Genomic DNA, 24538 nt, shown 5'->3' on the forward strand with positions numbered 1-24538 from the left:
CAGGATGAAACCGGCTGATGTTTTGACAAAACACATCCAGCACTTGACAAAGCTTGTTAAAATTGCAACAGTATTCCCATCGGGCCGGGGGAAAAAGTTGTACAACTGACCCAGGCTTACACCTAGAATTGCTTAATGAGAGAGTCTGCGAGCGTCCTTCCTGCAAGGCTGCACACGCTTAGCCAGGGGGACAGTGGTGGTGGAGGCGGAGCCCAGAGCAGCCTGGGAGACAGAAGGCTGAGGACAGAGCAGCCTGGGAGACAGAAGGCTGAGGACAGAGCAGCCTGGGAGACAGAAGGCTGAGGACAGAGCAGCCTGGGAGACAGAAGGCTGAGGACAGAGCAGGCTGAGGACAGAGCAGCCTGGGAGACAGAAGGGTGAGGACAGAAGGCTGAGGACAGAGCAGCCTGGGAGACAGAAGGCTGAGGACAGAGCAGCCTGGGAGACAGAAGGCTGAGGACAGAGCAGCCTGGGAGACAGAAGGCTGAGGACAGAGCAGCCTGGGAGACAGAAGGCTGAGGACAGAGCAGCCTGGGAGACAGAAGGCTGAGGACAGAGCAGCCTGGGAGACAGAAGGCTGAGGACAGAGCAGCCTGGGAGACAGAAGGGTGAGGACAGAAGGCTGAGGACAGAGCAGCCTGGGAGACAGAAGGCTGAGGACAGAGCAGCCTGGGAGACAGAAGGCTGAGGACAGAGCAGCCTGGGAGACAGAAGGCTGAGGACAGAGCAGCCTGGGAGACAGAAGGCTGAGGACAGAGCAGCCTGGGAGACAGAAGGCTGAGGACAGAGCAGCCTGGGAGACAGAAGGCTGAGGACAGAGCAGCCTGGGAGACAGAAGGCTGAGGACAGAGCAGCCTGGGAGACAGAAGGCTGAGGACAGAGCAGCCTGGGAGACAGTGATGGTGGAGGCTGAGCCCAGAGCAGCATCTTAGACCAGCTCATATGCACAGATAAATACTGCAGGGGTCTCCACCCTAAACCATACCTTAATGCATCATTGCCTAAGCCTTGCCCATGAGAGAACCTAGTTAGACTTCAGATATGCTTGGGTAACTTGGTGAGATTGGTAATTCTAATTTCAATAACACCACAGGACATTTGGCTGCTCTGTTATATGATTTAAATGTGGTAATGTTATTACAGCACATTGCAGTATGTAACAATCACTGAGTGAAACCATTGGTTGATGCATTTAAGCACAAGACCAGAATTGAACTGGAACAATAATTACGTAACATTTTATTGTCATGTCCCCAGTGTGAAAAATATTATAATACGATGATAGCAAATGTATGGCCGTGTAATTAAGACATAATATGTCTATGGTATCTGCTTACCCTAATCCTCATATAGCCCTACAGTAGCAGCTCCAATGTAATAATAACAAGCACAATGGCAACGCTGTGTAATCCCTCGAATAGTTACAGTAGGTCTCCTCTGTGACTCGTCTACCATCTCCCTCAGGGCTTCCTGGGGGACTCCTTGATCCCTGGTAGATCCCTGGTAGATCCCCGGTAGATCCCTGCCTCCAGATGGGTTGTGTAAACAAGGCTTGCTCACAATTACGAGATAATCAGCTCAGTGGTAGGGGGCGGTGGGTCAAACTAAACCTTACAAGCGTACGGTTAGATTACCAGAGACTTCATATCTCGAAGCAGGTGCAGTGAAACACGTACTAGTAGCCTACTAGAAATGCAAGGCATTCATAACGGCGTGGTGTAGTACTGTAGTAGGAGTACAGTGGTAGGCGTAGTAGCAGTGAGCTGATTAGGCCAGTCTCCTGGCAGACTCTAAAAGACAGATCAGACTGATTGAACGGGGGCTGGGGCTGATCTTGCGTGAGCATTAGTCACAATTAAGGAACGTCCCGTGTGTCCCTCCCCACCGGCCTCTCTTAACGCTGCTGCTACTCTCCTTGTTGGCTGTTAACCCTCTCTGTCCTCAGATAGTCCCTTCTTCATTCCCTTGCCTCCTCAGATAGTCCCTTCTTCATTCCCTTGCCTCCTCAGATAGTCCCTTCTTCATTCCCTTGCCTCCTCAGATAGTCCCTTCTTCATTCCCTTGCCTCCTCAGATAGTCACTTCTTCATTCCCTTGCCTCCTCAAACCCACATTCACACTCAATATAATCCGGGCCTCTGAATAACACCGGCCACCATATTTAGCCACTCAGCATAAAAGGATGTGACCTTTACCGCCATTTTCAACTGACGTTTTCATTCCCCACTTTTAATAGAGGAAGCAATGAGGGCCGCCGGCTGGCCGCTCCCACTGAATAAGGTTGCCTATGCATTATTAAGATGATGGCCACTGAATGGCGGAGGCCCTCTAACAACAGTGTCTCTCTCTCACTCTCTACCTCTCTTTCTCTCTCTCTGTCTCTCTCTTTCTCCTATCGCTGTCTCTCTGTCTCTCTCTCCATTTCTCTCTCTGTATATCTCTGTCTTCTCTCTCTCTCTCTCTCTCTCTCTCTCTCTCTCTCTCTCTCTCTCCTCTCTGTCTCTCTCTATGTCTCTCTTTCTCTTTCTTTCTCTGCTTTGCTCTGTTTCCTCTGTTTTTTATTTGTCTTAATGTATCTCCCTCTATCTCTCTCTCTCTATCTCTCTCTCTCTCTCTCTCTCTCTCTCTCTCTCTCTCTGTTTGTTTATGTCATTATGTCTATTTATATGTTTGTGTATCTGTCTTTATGTCTCTCTTTTTGTTTATATGTCTTTATGTCTCTCTTTCTGTTTGTTTATCTGTCTTTATGTCTCTCTCTCTGTTTGTTTATCTGTATTTATGTCTCTCTCTCTCTGTTTGTTTTTATGTCTTTATGTCTCTCTCTCTCTGTTTGTTCATATTATGTCTTTATGCTTTATGTCTCTCTCTCTCTTGCTCTGTTTCTCTCTCTCTCTTAGTAGCCGTTTGTTTCACTGTAGTTTTACTTAGACCACAGAGACTCATAGCCTAGATAACAAAGCCTCCCATCAGCCTCCTATTATTCCCAGTGGTCTGTTGAATCCAGCGTGCGCATGGCGGGAACCCTGTGCCTAAACGAGCATCTCTCTCTCTCCGAGCCCGGTCGACTATGGCTGTGTTTACCCCCTCGGTCGATCTTGACAGGAGCACTCAGCCTTTGTTTGTTTGCGGGCGCGGGCCCTGCTCTCTGAATCACACTCCAGGCGTCCCAGTTAAGTCGCCGCTATAAACTGTATCCTTGTGGAAAATAATAAATAAAAAATAAAACAAAAGCTTTCATCTTTCCCCGAGTCCCTTCCACACAGACCACACAGCGTTCCTCACTGTCTCGTCGCCGCTAATACAAAGACATGTCTCCTCTCGCCCTTCGGGTTCGCGAGAGACTCCGCGCGACAACTCCCCCGAGTATGTACCGCTCAGTGTGCGTACATGCGGCGTTGGCGTCCCTCTGAAAGCCTGCCTACACAAAGTCAGCTCCCCCACGGTTGAAAAGGTCAGAGGTTAAGAGAGTGATCCTGGCAGACAGGGTGATGGCGGTGGGCGGGGTTGAACTCTTGACTGGCGCCCACAGTTTATACATCTGAATGCCTGTACTAGGAATAATTAGGCTAGAGCCATCTCTCACCACCCCCCCACCTCTCAGTCCACAGCCAGGAGTTTACCCCTTGGGGGAATGGCCTCTGTATGTATCCCTTCATATGGAGTCCAGCCCCCACCCTGTAAAATTAGACTCTCACATTCCCAGCTATAGTGCGGCTTCAAACGACTTGAAGTCTAGTGTAGGTTTCTCTCATGGCTGCCCCCCCCCCCCCCCCCCACCACCGACTATTGATGTGCTTAATTGGTCAGTTTTCAGACTTTGTTAGTCGATTACTTGTTTTATATGCTATCCCCCCCCCCCCCCATGCTTAATGACTTTCTGGACTAAAGCACATATCTGGTAATAGTAGATACAAAAAATTATAATAATAAAACGGAGATTGCATGTGGGAAACACATTTTGCAGCTTTGTCAATTATATCAACTCATCGACTAGTCGACAGGCTCCTGCGACCCTAGTTTCTTGACGTGCGATGTGTTGTCATGAGTCGCCCTCCGCGTTTGCGAGTGAGTGTGCTCCTGCCTATCCCCTGAGAATTAGGTCATAGGTCGTTAGGTCATTAGGACTTAATTTGTAATTTGCAGTGCTGGTGAGTAGTTGCCTACACATATTTCAATCACTAGTTTAACTGCAATTTGCAGTACGTTGGGTGCAGTAGTTCGGGTCATGTAGTTTAGGTAGTTAATTACTGTGGGTCATGTAGTTTAGGTAGTTAATTACTGTGGGTCATGTAGTTTAGGTAGTTAATTACTGTGGGTCATGTAGTTTAGGTAGTTAATTACTGTGGGTCATGTAGTTTAGGTAGGTAATTACTGTGGGTCATGTTGTTTAGGTAGTTAATTACTTTAGGTCATGTAGTTTAGGTAGTTAATTGCTGTGGGTCATGTAGTTTAGGTAGTTCATTACTTTGGGTCATGTAGTTTAGGTAGTTCATTACAAACTGCATATTTCCACAGAAATGTAACATTTTCCTGACTCCACCTCAACAACTCCTTCCAGTCCTCTACTTAAAATACCCTCAGACATGAACAAGTGAGGTTCTTCCTGTCTTAGTCACTAAATCCCATATGAAATTACTCAAGCAATAAGCAAAGAAAGCTTTAAAAAGCAAGTAAAAAGGTTACTTTTGGGTACAGGCACAATGCTTAATATATAACATTTTATAATTTGACTAGTCATTTTGTAATATTTTGGTATAATGCTAATGTAATGAGGTGGGTTGAGTTGGATGGGTGTGGGGGGGGGAATTATGTTTGATTATGTTATGTATATTGTTTAAATTGTTTGTTATTGTTGTTTTTATTTTTAATTATGTTGTTTGTTTGTATTTATTGTTTTGTGTCGACCCCAGGAAGAGTAGCTGTTGCCATTTGTAACAGCTAATCTGGATCCAAATGAACTTAAACTTAAATCAAACACACACACTTTACTCAGTCAGTTCAGTTGTTGCTCCATGTAAATACATGATATTCCAGACTCAGATTGTGATAAGTTCCCACCATGTAGTTTGGATGTAGTTGAGCTACTTATTCAAAGTACTTTTAGTTTGACAAGCGATTTTTTTTTAGAGTAGGTAAGTTAAATTTGTTGGGGGCATCTGGTAATCAGACGGTTCCCCATTCAATTCCGGCTCCTCCTCCTGGCAGCGTGTCGAAGTGTCCGTGAGCAAAGAGGCTTAACTCTAACGGCCCCCGATGAGCAGGTTGGCACCTCCCATGGTTGCCTCCGCCGTCTGTGTTTCAAGTGCATGTGAAAAAAAAGCGCTATATAAATGCAGTCCATTTATGTCAATGCAATCCATTTAACTACTTTTCACTGTGAAGTAGCTAGTCTTGGAGTAGTTTCCCCAACACGGTTAATTTGTACAGAAGTGAAAGGAAAAAAACACCTGCTTGTTATTCAGGTGATGCAGAAAGCTTTAGAGATGGTATGGTACCAACGGCACTCTGTCACTTCCATTAGACAACTCATTTAGCACCTGTGTGTGTGTGTGTGTGTGTGTGTGTGTGTGTGTGTGTGTGTGTGTGTGTGTGTGTGTGTGTGTGTGTGTGTGTGTGTGTGTGTGTGTGTGTGTGTGTGTGTGTGTGTGTGTGTGTGTGTGTGTGTGTGTGTGTGTGTGTGTGTGTGTGGGAGTGGGGGGGTAGTTAATCAGTGATGCGTAAATTAAGAAAGCAGGAAGAAAACACAACCTGTGATTCCTGCGCAATGAGGATGTGTGTGTATGTGTGTGTGTGTGTGTGTGTGTGTGTGTGTGTGTGTGTGTGTGTGTGTGTGTGTGTGTGTGTGTGTGTGTGTGCTGTGTTGCTGACAAGATGTTAATGTGTTCTGGAGTGCTGGTCTGAAGATGAGAAACAGAGGGCGGGAGGGAAGGAGTGACTGAAAGAGAGAGCAGGGTCTCTGTGCAGTGATTTACAACGGTGCGTCTGCCCATATTTCACCTCATTGGGATTTCTCATGACAAGATTGCACTGGGTATTTCATTCCATTAGGCGCGGGGGGAAATGTCACCACTTACCTCTGCGCTGATATTTTACCCAGCTGTATCTCACTCTCTCGCTGATATTTCACCCCAGCCGCCCACCGGCTCACATCACTGCCCCCCCGCCCCGCTTGCGTTGCTGATAGATGGGCCGACACACCGGTGGGCGTGGACCACTCCACTGCCAATCAGGGCCCTCCTATAAACACTCTTGTGCATTAATGGCCCAGCATTCTGGAGCGCGCAGGCATCTGCGGGGCACCCACCCCCCACCCGACACAGTCAGACAAGACACCCACCCGGACTAGGCAGGGGAGCGGGATGGAACACCAGAACACAATTCCAGGGGGAACTGCTCCCCCTAGGTGGGCTTCAAGGTCACTGCAGGTCGCTGTGTAACTGTCCATCCTGTGCATCGGTTATAATTCCACCTCTGTTTGGTTTTGGCTCTCTCTGCAAATCAGCTCACACCTGCATGACGGCCCCGGCCTCAAGTCCCAACCTCCACTCTGATCTACTGCAGAGCTCTCGTGCACTCGTCAGAGCTGCACAGTTTGTGCTCGTCAGAGGGGCTCAGTTTGACATAATTGGGAGTAAATGTTCTCGTTTTGGAGATTGATTGGTGATGGATGGCGCGTGCCGTTTCCCTGGTGACCACCGGGGGAAGGGCAGACTGCTGAGCACAGGCTTCCTGAGGACATTAACTTGTGTGGATGTGTGCTGAGCAGCGATGCAGTCGTGCACATACGCGGTTACACGCCGTTGTAGTAGATCACTGAAGCAGAAGTGCGCACGGATGTGCACGTGCGCACACAAAAATGCGTTCACAATTGTCACTGGACTTGTCGCGCCGTGCGGCAAATACCCGGCCGGCACTTATCACCTAGACTTTGCATAATAATAGGATACCGATAGCATAACAACGAGAAGAGCCAAACCAAAATACAAGCCCTGTACCACTTGGTGGGGGGTTGCTTGATCTGTGGTCCCGACTGGAAGGATGAGACATTAAGTTGTGCTTCAGTCTCTGAAGGAAACTGTCCTTCTGTAAACCAACTCTAAGTTACATTGTTAATTTAGTTTGTATTTACTTTTCTAGTTTAAGTTAATTCAATTAAAGAAATTGTAACTACAATTACGTTTAAAACATTTATGCATAATAATCATCTGTTCTGTGCGCAACCGAGGGAACATGTATGCGCGTGCACGTGGCGTTTGGGCAGTTCCCATATTACGACTGCACCACTGGTGCTGAGTTAGGACTAACTTCACTGCGAAAGTCTCTGCTAAGCCACGTCTCGCCCAGGGACTGTAGCCGAGGGCATCTCCAGCTGGCACAGGCGCTCGCAAAGTTTGAAAATGAACTTTCAAGAGTTTTTAATGTTGGCATTTCTGAAGAGATATTGACCAGTTTTGATTTTTCTCTCTCCCCTTCTGCAGTTGTGTGGCTGTGGGCTGCTCGGCGTGGGCATCTGGCTGTCTGTCTCTCAGGGCAGCTTCGCCACCTTCTCGCCCTCCTTCCCCTCGCTCTCCGCCGCCAACATGGTCATCGCCATCGGCGCCATCGTCATGGTAACAGGCTTCCTCGGTTGCCTGGGCGCCATCAAGGAGAACAAGTGCCTGCTTCTGAGTGTGAGTTACTCACCGCGGTCGTCCACCGCCCACGCCGTCCTCTTGATGCACGCACGCACGCACACACACACACACACACACACGCACGCACGCACGCACGCGCACACACACACACGCACGCACGCATGCACGCGCACACACACACACACACACACACACGCACACACGCAATGTACACGTTAACAGGCAACACACTCCGCCGGCCCACGCTGACAGTGATAGAAAACGTATTGTGCACACAGCGTTAGCTCCCACACAGAGTGGCGTCACACTCTACAGACAGATATATATTATGTCTTTGTCTCCTTCAGTACACGGCACACACACTGAGAGGAGAATGCCCCTGTGTCAAAGACACACACACACACACACACACACACACACACACACACACACACACACACACACACACACACACACACACACACACCGTGTCTGAACAGCAGGGAGGTTCCCCTTCTGCAAATTAACACCACAGTCATGTCTCTGCCTGGCTTTGGTCACAGTTTACTGAAAGTATTGTCAAGACAAGGAGGGGGAGGAGGAGGGGGGGAGGGGGAGGAGGAGGAGGAGGAGGATGGGGAGGGGGAGGGGGGTTACTAACATGGTTGAATTATGTAGCTAATGACACTTTGTGTTCTTCTTATGCATACCAAGAAAAAGTGAAGATTCAATTATTCAGTACTGAAAGGAATTCTCTGGCTAGACTCCATGCTGTTTGCCTAAAGGTTGTACAAGTTTTTTATTAATTTTTTTTATCTGGAACTTGTAATTACAAAAGTTGATGGGGGGGGGGGGGGGGGGGGGACTTTCATCGGTTTATGTAATGTCTGACAGGCTGGTGCGGCTAAAACTTTTCACATCATCTCTAATTGAGAGGTCAGGCACTTAACCATCACGAAACATCACTAATTCTGTTTTGAGTGTAGTAGAGGTGGGGGTTTTTCCCTCCATGGATCAGTCAGTCAGTCAGTCAGTCATTCTGTCTGTCTGTCTGTCTGTCCAGTCTCACCCCAACATACCCAGTGGTTTCATGGTTAAATGGGGAGTGATGTCAGGCCAGGGGTGCAGTCGTAATATGGGCGAAGGCCAAACGCCCCCGCGCACCGCGCGCTCCCGCGCACGCGCATACATGTTCCCTCGGTTGCGCACAGAACAGATGATACACCTTGTCTCATCCTTCCAGTCGAGAGATCAAGCAACCCCCCCACCTACAGACCCCCCCACCTACAGGGCTTGTATTTGGTTGTCGGTATCCTATTATTATGCAAAGTCTAGGTGGTAAGTGCCGGAGACGAGTCATTTTTGTGTCGTCGCCGCGGCACTTACCACCTAGACTTTGCATAATAATAGGATGCGCGCACTTCGGCCTCAGTGACGAAGCCCAAACGTCGTTTGACCGCGTATGCCCAGCACTGCACCCCTGGTCAGGCCTCCTGGGGCGGAGAGGATCTGAGCCTCCACCCCTTGACAGCATTATGTCTGAAGTCACTACCCTGTGAACACCTCGTTTGGATTGGAGATATAACCTTTGCAGTACGGTATGTCCCCCTGTACCCCCCCCCCCCCCAGGAGGGAATGGCACGCTGGAATACTGCAAGCAAGTTGAAAGAAATAAATCAAATGTAAAAGAAAAAAATAAATAAACTGAAATAATCTGGCTGAAACAGCAGGCTGCAAAAACTTTGAAAGTGTGAAATTCTAGTGAATGAGAACATGCTCATGGCCACATACACACGCACACACACACACACACACACACACACACACACACTTGCACACACGCACGCGGGAGAGCGAGCGTGCACACCACCATTCTGTCGACCCAAGCTGTTCCTTCACCTTTCAACTCAGATTTTCTACAAACTAGTCGGCAATGATGCGCCGAGCCGGCAACCTGTAAATTGAATACACAGCCAGGGCTGCTCCCACTGCGATAACTACTCTGCCTGGGCAACAACACACCTGGTAAACCCCCCAAAGAAAGATGAAATGAATGCTTGTGCGCCTCCTCCCATGCTGAGCGAAGGAGATTGGTCAATATTTAGCTGTGAGAGAGACTAGGGCTATAGTAGAGGAGTGGAGAGGAGAGGAGATGAGGGCTATAGTAGAGGAGAGGAGAGGAGAGGAGATGAGGGCTATAGTAGAGGAGAGGAGAGGAGAGGAGATGAGGGCTATAGTAGAGGAGTGGAGAGGAGAGGAGAGGAGATGAGATGAGGGCTAGAGGAGTGGAGAGGAGAGGAGAGGAGATGAGGGCTATAGTAGAGGAGTGGAGAGGAGAGGAGATGAGGGCTGGAGTAGAGGAGGGGAGAGGAGAGGAGATGAGGGCTGGAGTAGAGGAGGGGAGAGGAGAGGAGATGAGGGCTATAGTAGAGGAGGGGAGAGGAGAGGAGATGAGGGCTGGAGTAGAGGAGTGGAGAGGAGAGGAGATGAGGGCTGTAGTAGAGGAGTGGAGAGGAGAGGAGATGAGGGCTATAGTAGAGGAGGGGAGAGGAGAGGAGATGAGGGCTGGAGTAGAGGAGTGGAGAGGAGAGGAGATGAGGGCTATAGTAGAGGAGTGGAGAGGAGAGGAGATGAGGGCTATAGTAGAGGAGGGGAGAGGAGAGGAGATGAGGGCTATAGTAGAGGAGTGGAGAGGAGAGGAGATGAGGGCTATAGTAGAGGAGTGGAGAGGAGAGGAGATGAGGGCTATAGTAGAGGAGTGGAGAGGAGAGGAGATGAGGGCTATAGTAGAGGAGTGGAGAGGAGAGGAGATGAGGGCTATAGTAGAGGAGGGGAGAGGAGAGGAGATGAGGGCTATAGTAGAGGAGTGGAGAGGAGAGGAGATGAGGGCTGGAGTAGAGGAGTGGAGAGGAGAGGAGATGAGGGCTGGAGTAGAGGAGTGGAGAGGAGAGGAGATGAGGGCTGGAGTAGAGGAGTGGAGAGGAGAGGAGATGAGGGCTATAGTAGAGGAGAGGAGAGGAGAGGAGGGCTATAGTAGAGGAGTGGAGAGGAGAGGAGATGAGGGCTATAGTAGAGGAGAGGAGAGGAGAGGAGATGAGGGCTGTAGTAGAGGAGAGGAGGTGGAGAAGAGGGGAGAGGAGAGTAGGGCTGTAGTAGAGGTGTGGCGGGAGGAGAGGAGGGCTGTGGTAGAGGAGAGGAGAGGAGGGCTGTAGGAGAGGAGAGGAGAGGAGGGCTGTAGGAGAGGAGAGGAGAGGAGAGGAGGGCTGTGGTAGAGGAGAGGAGAGGAGGGCTGTAGGAGAGGAGAGGAGGGCTGTGGTAGAGGAGAGGAGAGGAGAGTAGGGCTGTAGTAGAGGAGAGGAGAGGAGAGTAGGGCTGTAGTAGAGGAGAGGAGAGGAGGGCTGTAGGAGAGGAGAGGAGGGCTGTAGGAGAGGAGAGGAGGGCTGTGGTAGAGGAGAGGAGAGGAGGGCTGTGGTAGAGGAGAGGAGGGCTGTAGTAGAGGAGAGGAGAGGAGGGCTGTAGGAGAGGAGAGGAGAGGAGGGCTGTAGTAGAGGAGAGGAGAGGAGGGCTGTAGGAGAGGAGAGGAGGGCTGTAGTAGAGGAGAGGAGAGGAGGGCTGTAGGAGAGGAGAGGAGAGGAGGGCTGTAGGAGAGGAGAGGAGAGGAGGGCTGTAGTAGAGGAGAGGAGAGGAGGGCTGTAGGAGAGGAGAGGAGGGCTGTAGGAGAGGAGAGGAGAGGAGGGCTGTAGTAGAGGAGAGGAGGGCTGTAGTAGAGGAGAGGAGAGGAGGGCTGTAGGAGAGGAGAGGAGAGGAGGGCTGTAGGAGAGGAGAGGAAGGCTGTAGTAGAGGAGAGGAGAGGAGGGCTGTAGGAGAGGAGAGGAGAGGAGGGCTGTGGTAGAGGAGAGGAGGGCTGTAGGAGAGGAGAGGAGGGCTGTAGGAGAGGAGAGGAGAGGAGGGCTGTAGGAGAGGAGAGGAGGGCTGTAGTAGAGGAGAGGAGAGGAGGGCTGTAGTAGAGGAGAGGAGAGGAGGGCTGTAGGAGAGGAGAGGAGAGGAGGGCTGTAGTAGAGGAGAGGAGAGGAGGGCTGTAGGAGAGGAGAGGAGAGGAGGGCTGTAGTAGAGGAGAGGAGAGGAGGGCTGTAGTAGAGGAGAGGAGAGGAGGGCTGTAGGAGAGGAGAGGAGAGGAGGGCTGTAGGAGAGGAGAGGAGAGGAGGGCTGTAGTAGAGGAGAGGAGAGGAGGGCTGTAGTAGAGGAGAGGAGAGGAGGGCTGTAGGAGAGGAGAGGAGGGCTGTAGTAGAGGAGAGGAGAGGAGGGCTGTAGTAGAGGAGAGGAGAGGAGGGCTGTAGTAGAGGAGAGGAGAGGAGGGCTGTAGGAGAGGAGAGGAGAGGAGGGCTGTAGGAGAGGAGAGGAGGGCTGTAGTAGAGGAGAGGAGGGCTGTAGGAGAGGAGAGGAGAGGAGGGCTGTAGGAGAGGAGAGGAGAGGAGGGCTGTAGGAGAGGAGAGGGGAGGAGAGGAGGGCTGTAGGAGAGGAGAGGAGGGCTGTAGTAGAGGAGAGGAGGGCTATAGTAGAGGAGAGGAGAGGAGGGCTGTAGGAGAGGAGAGGAGAGGAGGGCTATAGTAGAGGAGAGGAGAGGAGGGCTGTAGTAGAGGAGAGGAGAGGAGAGGAGGGCTATAGTAGAGGAGGGCTGTAGTAGAGGTGTAGATGAGGGGAGGTGGTGAGGAGAGGATGGAAATGATAGTTCATTACTGTGGGAAACATTTAACAGTGCTTCTTAGACAGAATTATGAAGAATACACATTTAAATGTAATTCCATTTACAATACAGGTACAATCCAATCCAAATTATTAATTTTTTTTTATTATGGAGTGTGTCCACAAGTGTGGAAGGAAGCAAAGATTATCCTGTTAGCTAAAAATACAAAAATAAACAGCTGCCACCACAGGCATCTTCTCAGTTCTTGCCAAACGAATAGAGAAAACTGTCTTCAACCAAATTCAGTCCTACATCTCAGAAAATGTATTACACTTTTCTACATACCTATTGGGACGGGGCTTTCAACATGTACACAGCACTTACACAGATGACCGATGACTGTCCAATGGATGTAGACATTGTCATTAAGAGACTAGTGGGGTCAGTATTGCTGGATTTCAGTGCTGCCTTTGATCGTTATTGATCACACTCTGCTGCTAGACAATCTCCCCTGTTATGGTTTTTCATCCTCTGCCGTGAAGTGGATAAAAAGATACGTATCCAACAGATGGCAGAGATTTCTTCTTTGACAGGAGTCTCTGATGTTAAACATGTACATTCTGGCGTTCCACAAGGGAGCTGCCTTGGACCATTACTGTAGTGATGGGTGGATTCACGGTGCCAAGGCCTATAGATTACATCCAATAAGGAGAACAGTGAACAGAGCAGTGTCTTTATCTTTAGAGATCACAGAAATGAAAGGTATAATGTACTTTAACAAGATAAGACAAAGACCCAGCATATAGCTGGACCGTGTAGAGGGTCAATGTTCACACCTCTGCATTTACCAGTGATGTTGTTGGTCACCTGATCCAGCGGCCCAATCGTGTGACTCCATCACTCAGCGGCAGACATTAGTGAGCGGCTGCAACAGTGAGTTAGTGTGAGGAGATTTAATTAACTATGATCATAGAGCAACTACTGTAAGCTATTGTAGGCGACTATTGGCTGTCGATAGGATCTGTGGCCATTTACTTTAATCAGTAGGCATATATTTTAACCAAATAATCAATAATGGACTGTGCATGTGCCAGACCTATTCCACAGTTAATGTAACGGATGGATGAATACGGTAAAGGAACTGTGTACTTTTTCCACCACTGCCTAGACACACACACACACACACACACACACACACACACACACACACACACACACACACACACACACACACACACACACACACACACACACACACACACACACACACACACACACACACACACACACACACACACACACACACACACACACACACACACACACACACACAGCTTCCCAACAGCCCCACCTCCTCCTGTCAGAAATACTTTGCTACTCAGAAATGCTTCGCGTTTGAGGCAAATGCCTCCAACAGTGACACACGCACATACACACTGACATACCACTGCCCAGCACACACACAGAGCTGATAGATTTCTGTTTAATGCTAGATCGTACACCTCGGGCAACACTAGATTCAGATTCAGACCTGTGACGTAGCCTGAAGCTCCGTTAGAGGACCATTTGTAACAGCTGATGGGTCTTCCAAGTTCCAAACGCACCTTTTAGTGCAGAAGGATGAATGACTCCATGTATTTATCTCATCGTAATTCTACCACTGGGTGTTGTTTGTACCACCATTGTGTGCCAATTGCAAATGGCCAAGGAATGAGTTGACGTGCTCTGAGCTACTGTAGATACTGTATGAGTCAGAATGGTACTGTACTTACTGTATGAGTCAGAATGGTGCTGTATATACTGTAGGAGTCAGAATGGTACTGTAGATACTGTAGGAGTCAGAATGGTACTGTACTTACTGTATGAGTCAGAATGGTACTGTAGATACTGTAGGAGTCAGAATGGTGCTGTACTTACTGTATGAGTCAGAATGGTACTGTACTTACTGTAGGAGTCAGAATGGTGCTGTAGATACTGTAGGAGTCAGAATGGTACTGTAGATACTGTAGGAGTCAGAATGGTGCTGTATTTACTGTATGAGTCAGAATGGTACTGTATTTACTGTATGAGTCAGAATGGTGCTGTACTTACTGTATGAGTCAGAATGGTGCTGTATTTACTGTATGAGTCAGAATGGTACTGTAGATACTGTATGAGTCAGAATGGTGCTGTAGATACTGTAGGAGTCAGAATGGTACTGTACTTACTGTATGAGTCAGAATGGTGCTGTATTTACTGTAGGAGTCAGAATGGTACTGTAGATACTGTAGGAGTCAGAATGGTACTGTACTTACTGTATGAGTCAGAATGGTACTGTAGATACTGTAGGAGTCAGAATGGTGCTGTATTTACTGTATGAGTCAGAATGGTACTGTACTTACTGTATGAGTCAGAATGGTACTGTAGATACTGTATGAGTCAGAATGGTACTGTACTTACTGTAGGAGTCAGAATGGTGCTGTACTTACTGTATGAGTCAGAATGGTGCTGTATTTACTGTATGAGTCAGAATGGTGCTGTACTTACTGTATGAGTCAGAATGGTGCTGTAGATACTGTATGAGTCAGAATGGTACTGTAGATACTGTATGAGTCAGAATGGTGCTGTAGATACTGTAGGAGTCAGAATGGTACTGTACTTACTGTATGAGTCAGAATGGTGCTGTATTTACTGTAGGAGTCAGAATGGTACTGTAGATACTGTAGGAGTCAGAATGGTACTGTACTTACTGTATGAGTCAGAATGGTACTGTAGATACTGTAGGAGTCAGAATGGTGCTGTACTTACTGTAGGAGTCAGAATGGTGCTGTATTTACTGTATGAGTCAGAATGGTACTGTAGATACTGTAGGAGTCAGAATGGTACTGTACTTACTGTATGAGTCAGAATGGTACTGTACTTACTGTATGAGTCAGAATGGTGCTGTATTTACTGTAGGAGTCAGAATGGTACTGTACTTACTGTATGAGTCAGAATGGTACTGTACTTACTGTATGAGTCAGAATGGTGCTGTACTTACTGTATGAGTCAGAATGGTGCTGTATTTACTGTAGGAGTCAGAATGGTGCTGTACTTACTGTAGGAGTCAGAGTGGTACTGTAGATACTGTATGAGTCAGAATGGTGCTGTATTTACTGTAGGAGTCAGAATGGTGCTGTACTTACTGTATGAGTCAGAATGGTACTGTATTTACTGTATGAGTCAGAATGGTACTGTAGATACTGTAGGAGTCAGAATGGTACTGTACTTACTGTATGAGTCAGAATGGTACTGTACTTACTGTATGAGTCAGAATGGTACTGTACTTACTGTAGGAGTCAGAATGGTGCTGTAGATACTGTAGGAGTCAGAATGGTACTGTACTTACTGTATGAGTCAGAATGGTACTGTACTTACTGTATGAGTCAGAATGGTACTGTACTTACTGTATGAGTCAGAATGGTACTGTACTTACTGTATGAGTCAGAATGGTGCTGTAGATACTGTAGGAGTCAGAATGGTACTGTATTTACTGTATGAGTCAGAATGGTACTGTACTTACTGTATGAGTCAGAATGGTACTGTATTTACTGTATGAGTCAGAATGGTGCTGTATTTACTGTATGAGTCAGAATGGTGCTGTAGATACTGTAGGAGTCAGAATGGTACTGTACTTACTGTAGGAGTCAGAATGGTACTGTACTTACTGTATGAGTCAGAATGGTGCTGTACTTACTGTAGGAGTCAGAATGGTGCTGTATTTACTGTATGAGTCAGAATGGTGCTGTATTTACTGTAGGAGTCAGAATGGTGCTGTATTTACTGTAGGAGTCAGAATGGTACTGTACTTACTGTAGGAGTCAGAATGGTACTGTACTTACTGTATGAGTCAGAATGGTGCTGTACTTACTGTAGGAGTCAGAATGGTGCTGTATTTACTGTATGAGTCAGAATGGTGCTGTATTTACTGTATGAGTCAGAATGGTGCTGTATTTACTGTATGAGTCAGAATGGTACTGTAGATACTGTATGAGTCAGAATGGTACTGTAGATACTGTAGGAGTCAGAATGGTGCTGTACTTACTGTATGAGTCAGAATGGTACTGTAGATACTGTAGGAGTCAGAATGGTGCTGTACTTACTGTATGAGTCAGAATGGTGCTGTAGATACTGTATGAGTCAGAATGGTGCTGTAGATACTGTAGGAGTCAGAATGGTGCTGTATTTACTGTATGAGTCAGAATGGTACTGTACTTACTGTATGAGTCAGAATGGTGCTGTACTTACTGTATGAGTCAGAATGGTACTGTACTTACTGTAGGAGTCAGAATGGTGCTGTATTTACTGTATGAGTCAGAATGGTGCTGTATTTACTGTATGAGTCAGAATGGTACTGTACTTACTGTATGAGTCAGAATGGTGCTGTATTTACTGTATGAGTCAGAATGGTACTGTAGATACTGTAGGAGTCAGAATGGTGCTGTATTTACTGTATGAGTCAGAATGGTGCTGTACTTACTGTATGAGTCAGAATGGTACTGTAGATACTGTAGGAGTCAGAATGGTGCTGTATTTACTGTATGAGTCAGAATGGTGCTGTACTTACTGTATGAGTCAGAATGGTACTGTACTTACTGTAGGAGTCAGAATGGTGCTGTATTTACTGTATGAGTCAGAATGGTGCTGTATTTACTGTATGAGTCAGAATGGTACTGTACTTACTGTATGAGTCAGAATGGTACTGTATTTACTGTATGAGTCAGAATGGTACTGTAGATACTGTAGGAGTCAGAATGGTACTGTACTTACTGTAGGAGTCAGAATGGTACTGTACTTACTGTATGAGTCAGAATGGTGCTGTAGATACTGTATGAGTCAGAATGGTGCTGTACTTACTGTATGAGTCAGAATGGTACTGTAGATACTGTATGAGTCAGAATGGTGCTGTATTTACTGTATGAGTCAGAATGGTACTGTAGATACTGTAGGAGTCAGAATGGTGCTGTACTTACTGTATGAGTCAGAATGGTGCTGTACTTACTGTATGAGTCAGAATGGTGCTGTACTTACTGTATGAGTCAGAATGGTGCTGTACTTACTGTAGGAGTCAGAATGGTACTGTAGATACTGTATGAGTCAGAATGGTACTGTAGATACTGTATGAGTCAGAATGGTACTGTAGATACTGTAGGAGTCAGAATGGTACTGTACTTACTGTATGAGTCAGAATGGTGCTGTAGATATTGTAGGAGTCAGAATGGTGCTGTACTTACTGTATGAGTCAGAATGGTGCTGTATTTACTGTATGAGTCAGAATGGTGCTGTAGATACTGTATGAGTCAGAATGGTACTGTAGATACTGTAGGAGTCAGAATGGTACTGTAGATACTGTAGGAGTCAGAATGGTGCTGTACTTACTGTATGAGTCAGAATGGTGCTGTATTTACTGTATGAGTCAGAATGGTGCTGTAGATACTGTATGAGTCAGAATGGTACTGTAGATACTGTAGGAGTCAGAATGGTACTGTAGATACTGTAGGAGTCAGAATGGTGCTGTAGATACTGTAGGAGTCAGAATGGTACTGTAGATACTGTAGGAGTCAGAATGGTACTGTACTTACTGTAGGAGTCAGAATGGTGCTGTAGATACTGTAGGAGTCAGAATGGTGCTGTATTTACTGTATGAGTCAGAATGGTACTGTACTTACTGTATGAGTCAGAATGGTGCTGTAGATACTGTAGGAGTCAGAATGGTACTGTACTTACTGTAGGAGTCAGAATGGTGCTGTAGATACTGTAGGAGTCAGAATGGTGCTGTACTTACTGTATGAGTCAGAATGGTACTGTACTTACTGTATGAGTCAGAATGGTACTGTACTTACTGTAGGAGTCAGAATGGTACTGTATTTACTGTAGGAGTCAGAATGGTGCTGTACTTACTGTATGAGTCAGAATGGTACTGTAGATACTGTATGAGTCAGAATGGTGATGTAGATACTGTAGGGGTCAGAATGGTACTGTACTTACTGTAGGAGTCAGAATGGTACTGTAGATACTGTAGGAGTCAGAATGGTGCTGTAGATACTGTAGGAGTCAGAATGGTGCTGTAGATACTGTAGGAGTCAGAATGGTACTGTACTTACTGTAGGAGTCAGAATGGTACTGTACTTACTGTAGGAGTCAGAATGGTACTGTACTTACTGTAGGAGTCAGAATGGTGCTGTATTTACTGTAGGAGTCAGAATGGTGCTGTACTTACTGTATGAGTCAGAATGGTGCTGTAGATACTGTATGAGTCAGAATGGTACTGTACTTACTGTATGAGTCAGAATGGTGCTGTACTTACTGTAGGAGTCAGAATGGTGCTGTATTTACTGTAGGAGTCAGAATGGTGCTGTACTTACTGTATGAGTCAGAATGGTGCTGTGGATACTGTAGGAGTCAGAATGGTGCTGTATTTACTGTATGAGTCAGAATGGTGCTGTACTTACTGTATGAGTCAGAATGGTGCTGTAGATACTGTAGGAGTCAGAATGGTGCTGTATTTACTGTAGGAGTCAGAATGGTGCTGTATTTACTGTATGAGTCAGAATGGTGCTGTAGATACTGTATGAGTCAGAATGGTACTGTACTTACTGTATGAGTCAGAATGGTACTGTACTTACTGTATGAGTCAGAATGGTGCTGTACTTACTGTATGAGTCAGAATGGTACTGTATTTACTGTATGAGTCAGAATGGTACTGTACTTACTGTATGAGTCAGAATGGTGCTGTATATACTGTAGGAGTCAGAATGGTGCTGTAGATACTGTAGGAGTCAGAATGGTGCTGTACTTACTGTATGAGTCAGAATGGTACTGTAGATACTGTAGGAGTCAGAATGGTGCTGTAGATACTGTAGGAGTCAGAATGGTGCTGCACTTACTGTATGAGTCAGAATGGTACTGTAGATACTGTAGGAGTCAGAATGGTGCTGTACTTACTGTATGAATCAGAATGGTACTGTACTTACTGTATGAGTCAGAATGGTGCTGTAGATACTGTATGAGTCAGAATGGTGCTGTACTTACTGTATGAGTCAGAGTGGTGCTGTAGATACTGTAGGAGTCAGAATGGTGCTGTAGATACTGTAGGAGTCAGAATGGTACTGTACTTACTGTATGAGTCAGAATGGTACTGTATTTACTGTAGGAGTCAGAATGGTGCTGTATTTACTGTATGAGTCAGAATGGTACTGTATTTACTGTAGGGAGTCAGAATGGTACTGTATTTACTGTAGGAGTCAGAATGGTGCTGTATTTACTGTATGAGTCAGAATGGTACTGTACTTACTGTAGGGAGTCAGAATGGTGCTGTATTTACTGTATGAGTCAGAATGGTGCTGTATTTACTGTATCAGTCAGAATGGTGCTGTAGATACTGTAGGAGTCAGAATGGTGCTGTAGATACTGTATGAGTCAGAATGGTACTGTACTTACTGTAGGAGTCAGAATGGTGCTGTAGATACTGTATGAGTCAGAATGGTGCTGTAGATACTGTAGGAGTCAGAATGGTACTGTAGATACTGTAGGAGTCAGAATGGTACTGTACTTACTGTATGAGTCAGAATGGTACTGTATTTACTGTAGGGAGTCAGAATGGTGCTGTATTTACTGTATGAGTCAGAATGGTGCTGTAGATACTGTATGAGTCAGAATGGTGCTGTACTTACTGTATGAGTCAGAATGGTGCTGTAGATACTGTAGGAGTCAGAATGGTACTGTAGATACTGTAGGAGTCAGAATGGTGCTGTACTTACTGTATGAGTCAGAATGGTACTGTATTTACTGTAGGAGTCAGAATAGTGCTGTATTTACTGTATGAGTCAGAATGGTGCTGTACTTACTGTATGAGTCAGAATGGTACTGTAGATACTGTATGAGTCAGAATGGTGCTGTACTTACTGTATGAGTCAGAATGGTGCTGTAGATACTGTATGAGTCAGAATGGTGCTGTACTTACTGTATGAGTCAGAATGGTACTGTAGATACTGTATGAGTCAGAATGGTGCTGTACTTACTGTATGAGTCAGAATGGTGCTGTAGATACTGTAGGAGTCAGAATGGTGCTGTACTTACTGTATGAGTCAGAATGGTACTGTATTTACTGTAGGAGTCAGAATGGTGCTGTATTTACTGTATGAGTCAGAATGGTACTGTAGATACTGTATGAGTCAGAATGGTGCTGTACTTACTGTATGAGTCAGAATGGTACTGTATTTACTGTAGGAGTCAGAATGGTGCTGTATTTACTGTATGAGTCAGAATGGTACTGTAGATACTGTAGGAGTCAGAATGGTGCTGTACTTACTGTATGAGTCAGAATGGTGCTGTATTTACTGTATGAGTCAGAATGGTACTGTAGATACTGTATGAGTCAGAATGGTGCTGTACTTACTGTATGAGTCAGAATGGTACTGTATTTACTGTAGGAGTCAGAATGGTGCTGTATTTACTGTATGAGTCAGAATGGTACTGTAGATACTGTAGGAGTCAGAATGGTGCTGTATTTACTGTATGAGTCAGAATGGTGCTGTAGACTTAATGGTAATGTAGTTGTACTGACATTAAAGTGTGCATTTCAAGATTTAACCTAAACTAAACTCCCCTCTCTTTCTATATCTGACAGTTCTTCATTGTCCTGCTGATAATCCTCCTCGCAGAGCTGATCTTGCTTATCCTCTTCTTTGTGTACTCTGATAAGGTAAGACCCCCCTCCCGTATTATGTCTGAATGTTATATCTCATACATATGTTCTCGTACCAGTCATCATCCTACAGCTTACACCTCACAGGAGCTCACCCAGCCATAGGCTATTATTGAAGCGCGTTGTACTGTTATATGAGAGCTATTCAACCCAGACCTTGGGAAGGAAATGGTATTGGTTCTGCATATTTTGTTCGTATTACTCTTTTTCAATATGTTCTACTCAGGAGTATGTACACATTATACACAAGTGCATGCACACACACACACACACACACACACACACACACACACACACACACACACACACACACACACACACACACACACACACACACACACACACACACACACACACACACACACACACACACACACACACACACACACACACACACACACAAAGCAATAAAATTTGTAATATATAACTCCAGTTCGGTGGCTGAGTGTCCCCATACATTCCCTTGTCTCTCAGCCACAGAGGTTAAGTGTCTATACCCTGCAAATTACCTCAGGGGTCGAAGGTCAGACCTCACAATGCAGCACAATCCCCACCAGTTGGCTCCTTGTAATTGGCCCTTAACTCTGTGTGTTGTGTGTTTGTGTGCGTGTGTATATGTGTGTGTTGTGTCCCAAGCTTTAGATCAGCAATTCCCATGACCTCTACGTGTCCAGGCCAGGAGTATGTGTGTATGTGCCGGTGTAGTTGGTGTGTGTGTGAGGGTGTAGTTAGCTGAAGACGCATGACAGAATGTAAAGCTCAGATTATTGACAGCTGTGGGAGGGGCCGGACGGAATTCCATCGGTCCAGAGCCGAGGTTCAGTCAGATCATTGGTCCAGAGCCGAGGTTCAGTCAGATCATTGGTCCAGAGCCGAGGTTCAGTCAGATCATTGGTCCAGAGCCGAGGTTCAGTCAGATCATTGGTCCAGAGCCGAGGTTCAATCAGATCATTGGTCCAGAGCCGAGGTTCAGTCAGATCATTGGTCCAGAGCCGAGGTTCAGTCAGATCATTGGTCCAGAGCCGAGGTTCAGTCAGATCATTGGTCCAGAGCCGAGGTTCAGTCAGATCATTGGTCCAGAGCCGAGGTTCAGTCAGATCATTGGTCCAGAGCCAAGGTTCAGTCAAATCATTCCGCAAACATCTTCCTAGACGCTCCTGCCGAGCTGCCGGCAGATGACGAATGTTTCTGTCTGCAGTGAGCTGGGAATGATGAGTTCCGTCTCCTCTCTCAAGGACATGGTGTTGTTGACTCCGTCTATTTAGATATTCAAAGTATTTCCCCTCTCCTCCGGGGAGGGGACGTCGGCTAATCCCCCCCCCCCATCCCCCTCTCTTTGTTCTCAGGTTATTGCTCAAACCCTGTCTCTCAAGCAGATAAAGGAATTCATTTAGCAGCCGATCCATTTTGAGATTCGGATCAGTCTCGCAGGCTCATCCTGTCAGGGGGTAAATATGTTGCATTATCTCCCCTCGAAATTACCGGCTTAAACTTCCCTAAAAGCCCCCGAATGCGGAGTCTTCCGATGGAATCCTAATGTGGAGCTACTTGACTTCACCTGCAGAGAGATAGCCCGGGTGGGTCTGATACCCGCCTGCATATGAATGAATATGAGTGTTGCTTTTGACGGCGTTCGTGGGTTTTTGCCGGGAGAGAGAGAGCGTTCCCCGTCACCAGTCGCTGTATTTCATGAGCCCGCCGCCTTCCCCCAGATTAGAAAGTGTTTATCCTAAAGCTCAGACGTAATGGGAAATGAAACCGATAACAGTGATCGCCCCGGAAATGAATCACCCTTTATTGGTCCTCGGATGTCATTGGAATGCAGGAAGCCGTTACGGCAAATTGCGTGTTATTGGATGTGGCGTCTTCTCCTGAATGAGAACTCCTGTATATTTAAGGAGGGAAACGTGGCGATTTTATTATTCCGCTGCTGCGTTGTTATGGAACCCGGGAGATTAGAGCGAGGGATGCTTCCATTTCTATCTTGCCACAAACGTATTGCTTTCTTCTTTCTTTTTTTTTGTGTCTTCTCTGCTGCTGTCTCGCTCCAGTGAGATCTGCTGTGCTGTGTGCGGTTCTTCCCCTGTGTCCCCTACTAGTGCCACAATCAGAAGAATCACTAATTCATCACTCCCATGTGATCTTATAATCACAAGGCATTTATTAACCAGTCTGGAAGATATACAACACTTGGCAGCTTTTTACAAAGTCACATCAACAGAACCCTGCGAAAAATAGACTACAATCCAATACAGAGAAATATGTGTAACATGCCAGAAATCACAGCAAAGTGATTTGATTAGCTGCATCTTTAACACATGGGATCATGTTAGATCTCTCTAATGGAAAGACATTGATTATATATCTCATTCAGTGTCCCCAAAGCTGATGATCTAAGTCAAAAAGTGATATCGGCAGGACAGGATCTGTGAAATGGATGAAACCGGAGTCATCATTAAGTCATGAGTGATGCTCCTGTGTGAACTCTGGTCCCGCCGGATGACAAGCTGCTCTCACGCTGTGGAGAGAGGAGAGGAACACATCTACCTGATGACAAGCTGCTCTCACGCTGTGGAGAGAGGAGAGGAACACATCTACCTGATGACAAGCTGCTCTCACGCTGTGGAGAGAGGAGAGGAACACATCTACCTGATGACAAGCTGCTCTCACGCTGTGGAGAGAGGAGAGGAACACATCTACCTGATGACAAGCTGCTCTCACGCTGTGGAGAGAGGAGAGGAACACATCTACCTGATGGGAGGAAAACTCTATCTCACATATTTTTCTCTCTGCTCTAGATGTATCTCTCCCACATATCCCTTTTCACATCGCCTTCCCCCCACCCTCCATCGCTCAACTTCCATGTTAGTGCAGCTGTTGATCTTTCAATCTCTCTCTCTCTCTCTCTCTCTCTCTCTCTCTCTCTCTCTCTCTCTCTCTCTCTCTCTCTCTCTCTCTCTCTCTCTCTCTCTCTCTCTCTATCTCTCTCTCTCTCTCTCTCTCTCTCTCTCTCTCTCTCTCTCTCTTTCTCTCTGCCACCTCTCCCTACAGTTGGTATGTTCCCTCCAGGTGTGACTCAAGTCCCCCCTCCTCTCTCTCCTTGGTGCCGTGGTTCCTTCAGCTGCAGTTTGATTAAATGCAGTATAGTGGCAGTACAATAACACAGGCTGGCCCTGCGGTGACCCGCCATCTGACTACAGCAGATGGCTGGTCTGCGGACCAGATTACAGCTATCCATCTTTAGCACCGTGACCTCATTCTAGTGCTGCTGCCGACCCCAGTGACAGGCATCAGGGCGGGGCGTCAGGGCGGAGCGTCAGGGCGGGGTGTCAGGGCGGGGCATCAGGGCGGAGTGTCAGGGCGGGGGTGTCAGGGCGGAGCGTCAGGGCGGAGCGTCAGGGCGGGGTGTCAGGGCGGGGCGTCAGGGCGGGGTGTCAGGGCGGAGCGTCAGGGCGGGGTGTCAGGGCGGGGGTGTCAGGGCGGAGCGTCAGGGCGGGGTGTCAGGGCGGGGCGTCAG

At 47.0% G+C, this 24538-nt stretch overlaps 1 protein-coding gene across 1 annotated transcript in view; it reads left to right on the forward strand.

The window, feature by feature from the left end:
* The window catches only part of tspan9a (tetraspanin 9a), a 421126-nt gene that overhangs the window by 360842 nt on the left and 35746 nt on the right, over positions 1-24538 (forward strand). Inside the window, 2 exon segments of the mRNA XM_084334274.1 lie at positions 7478-7669; positions 20944-21018. Coding sequence (XP_084190400.1) covers positions 7478-7669; positions 20944-21018 — 267 coding nt within the window.

This window comes from Notolepis coatsorum (genome assembly GCF_963971535.1).
Source record: "Notolepis coatsorum genome assembly, chromosome: 18".
Lineage (NCBI taxonomy): Eukaryota > Metazoa > Chordata > Actinopteri > Aulopiformes > Paralepididae > Notolepis > Notolepis coatsorum.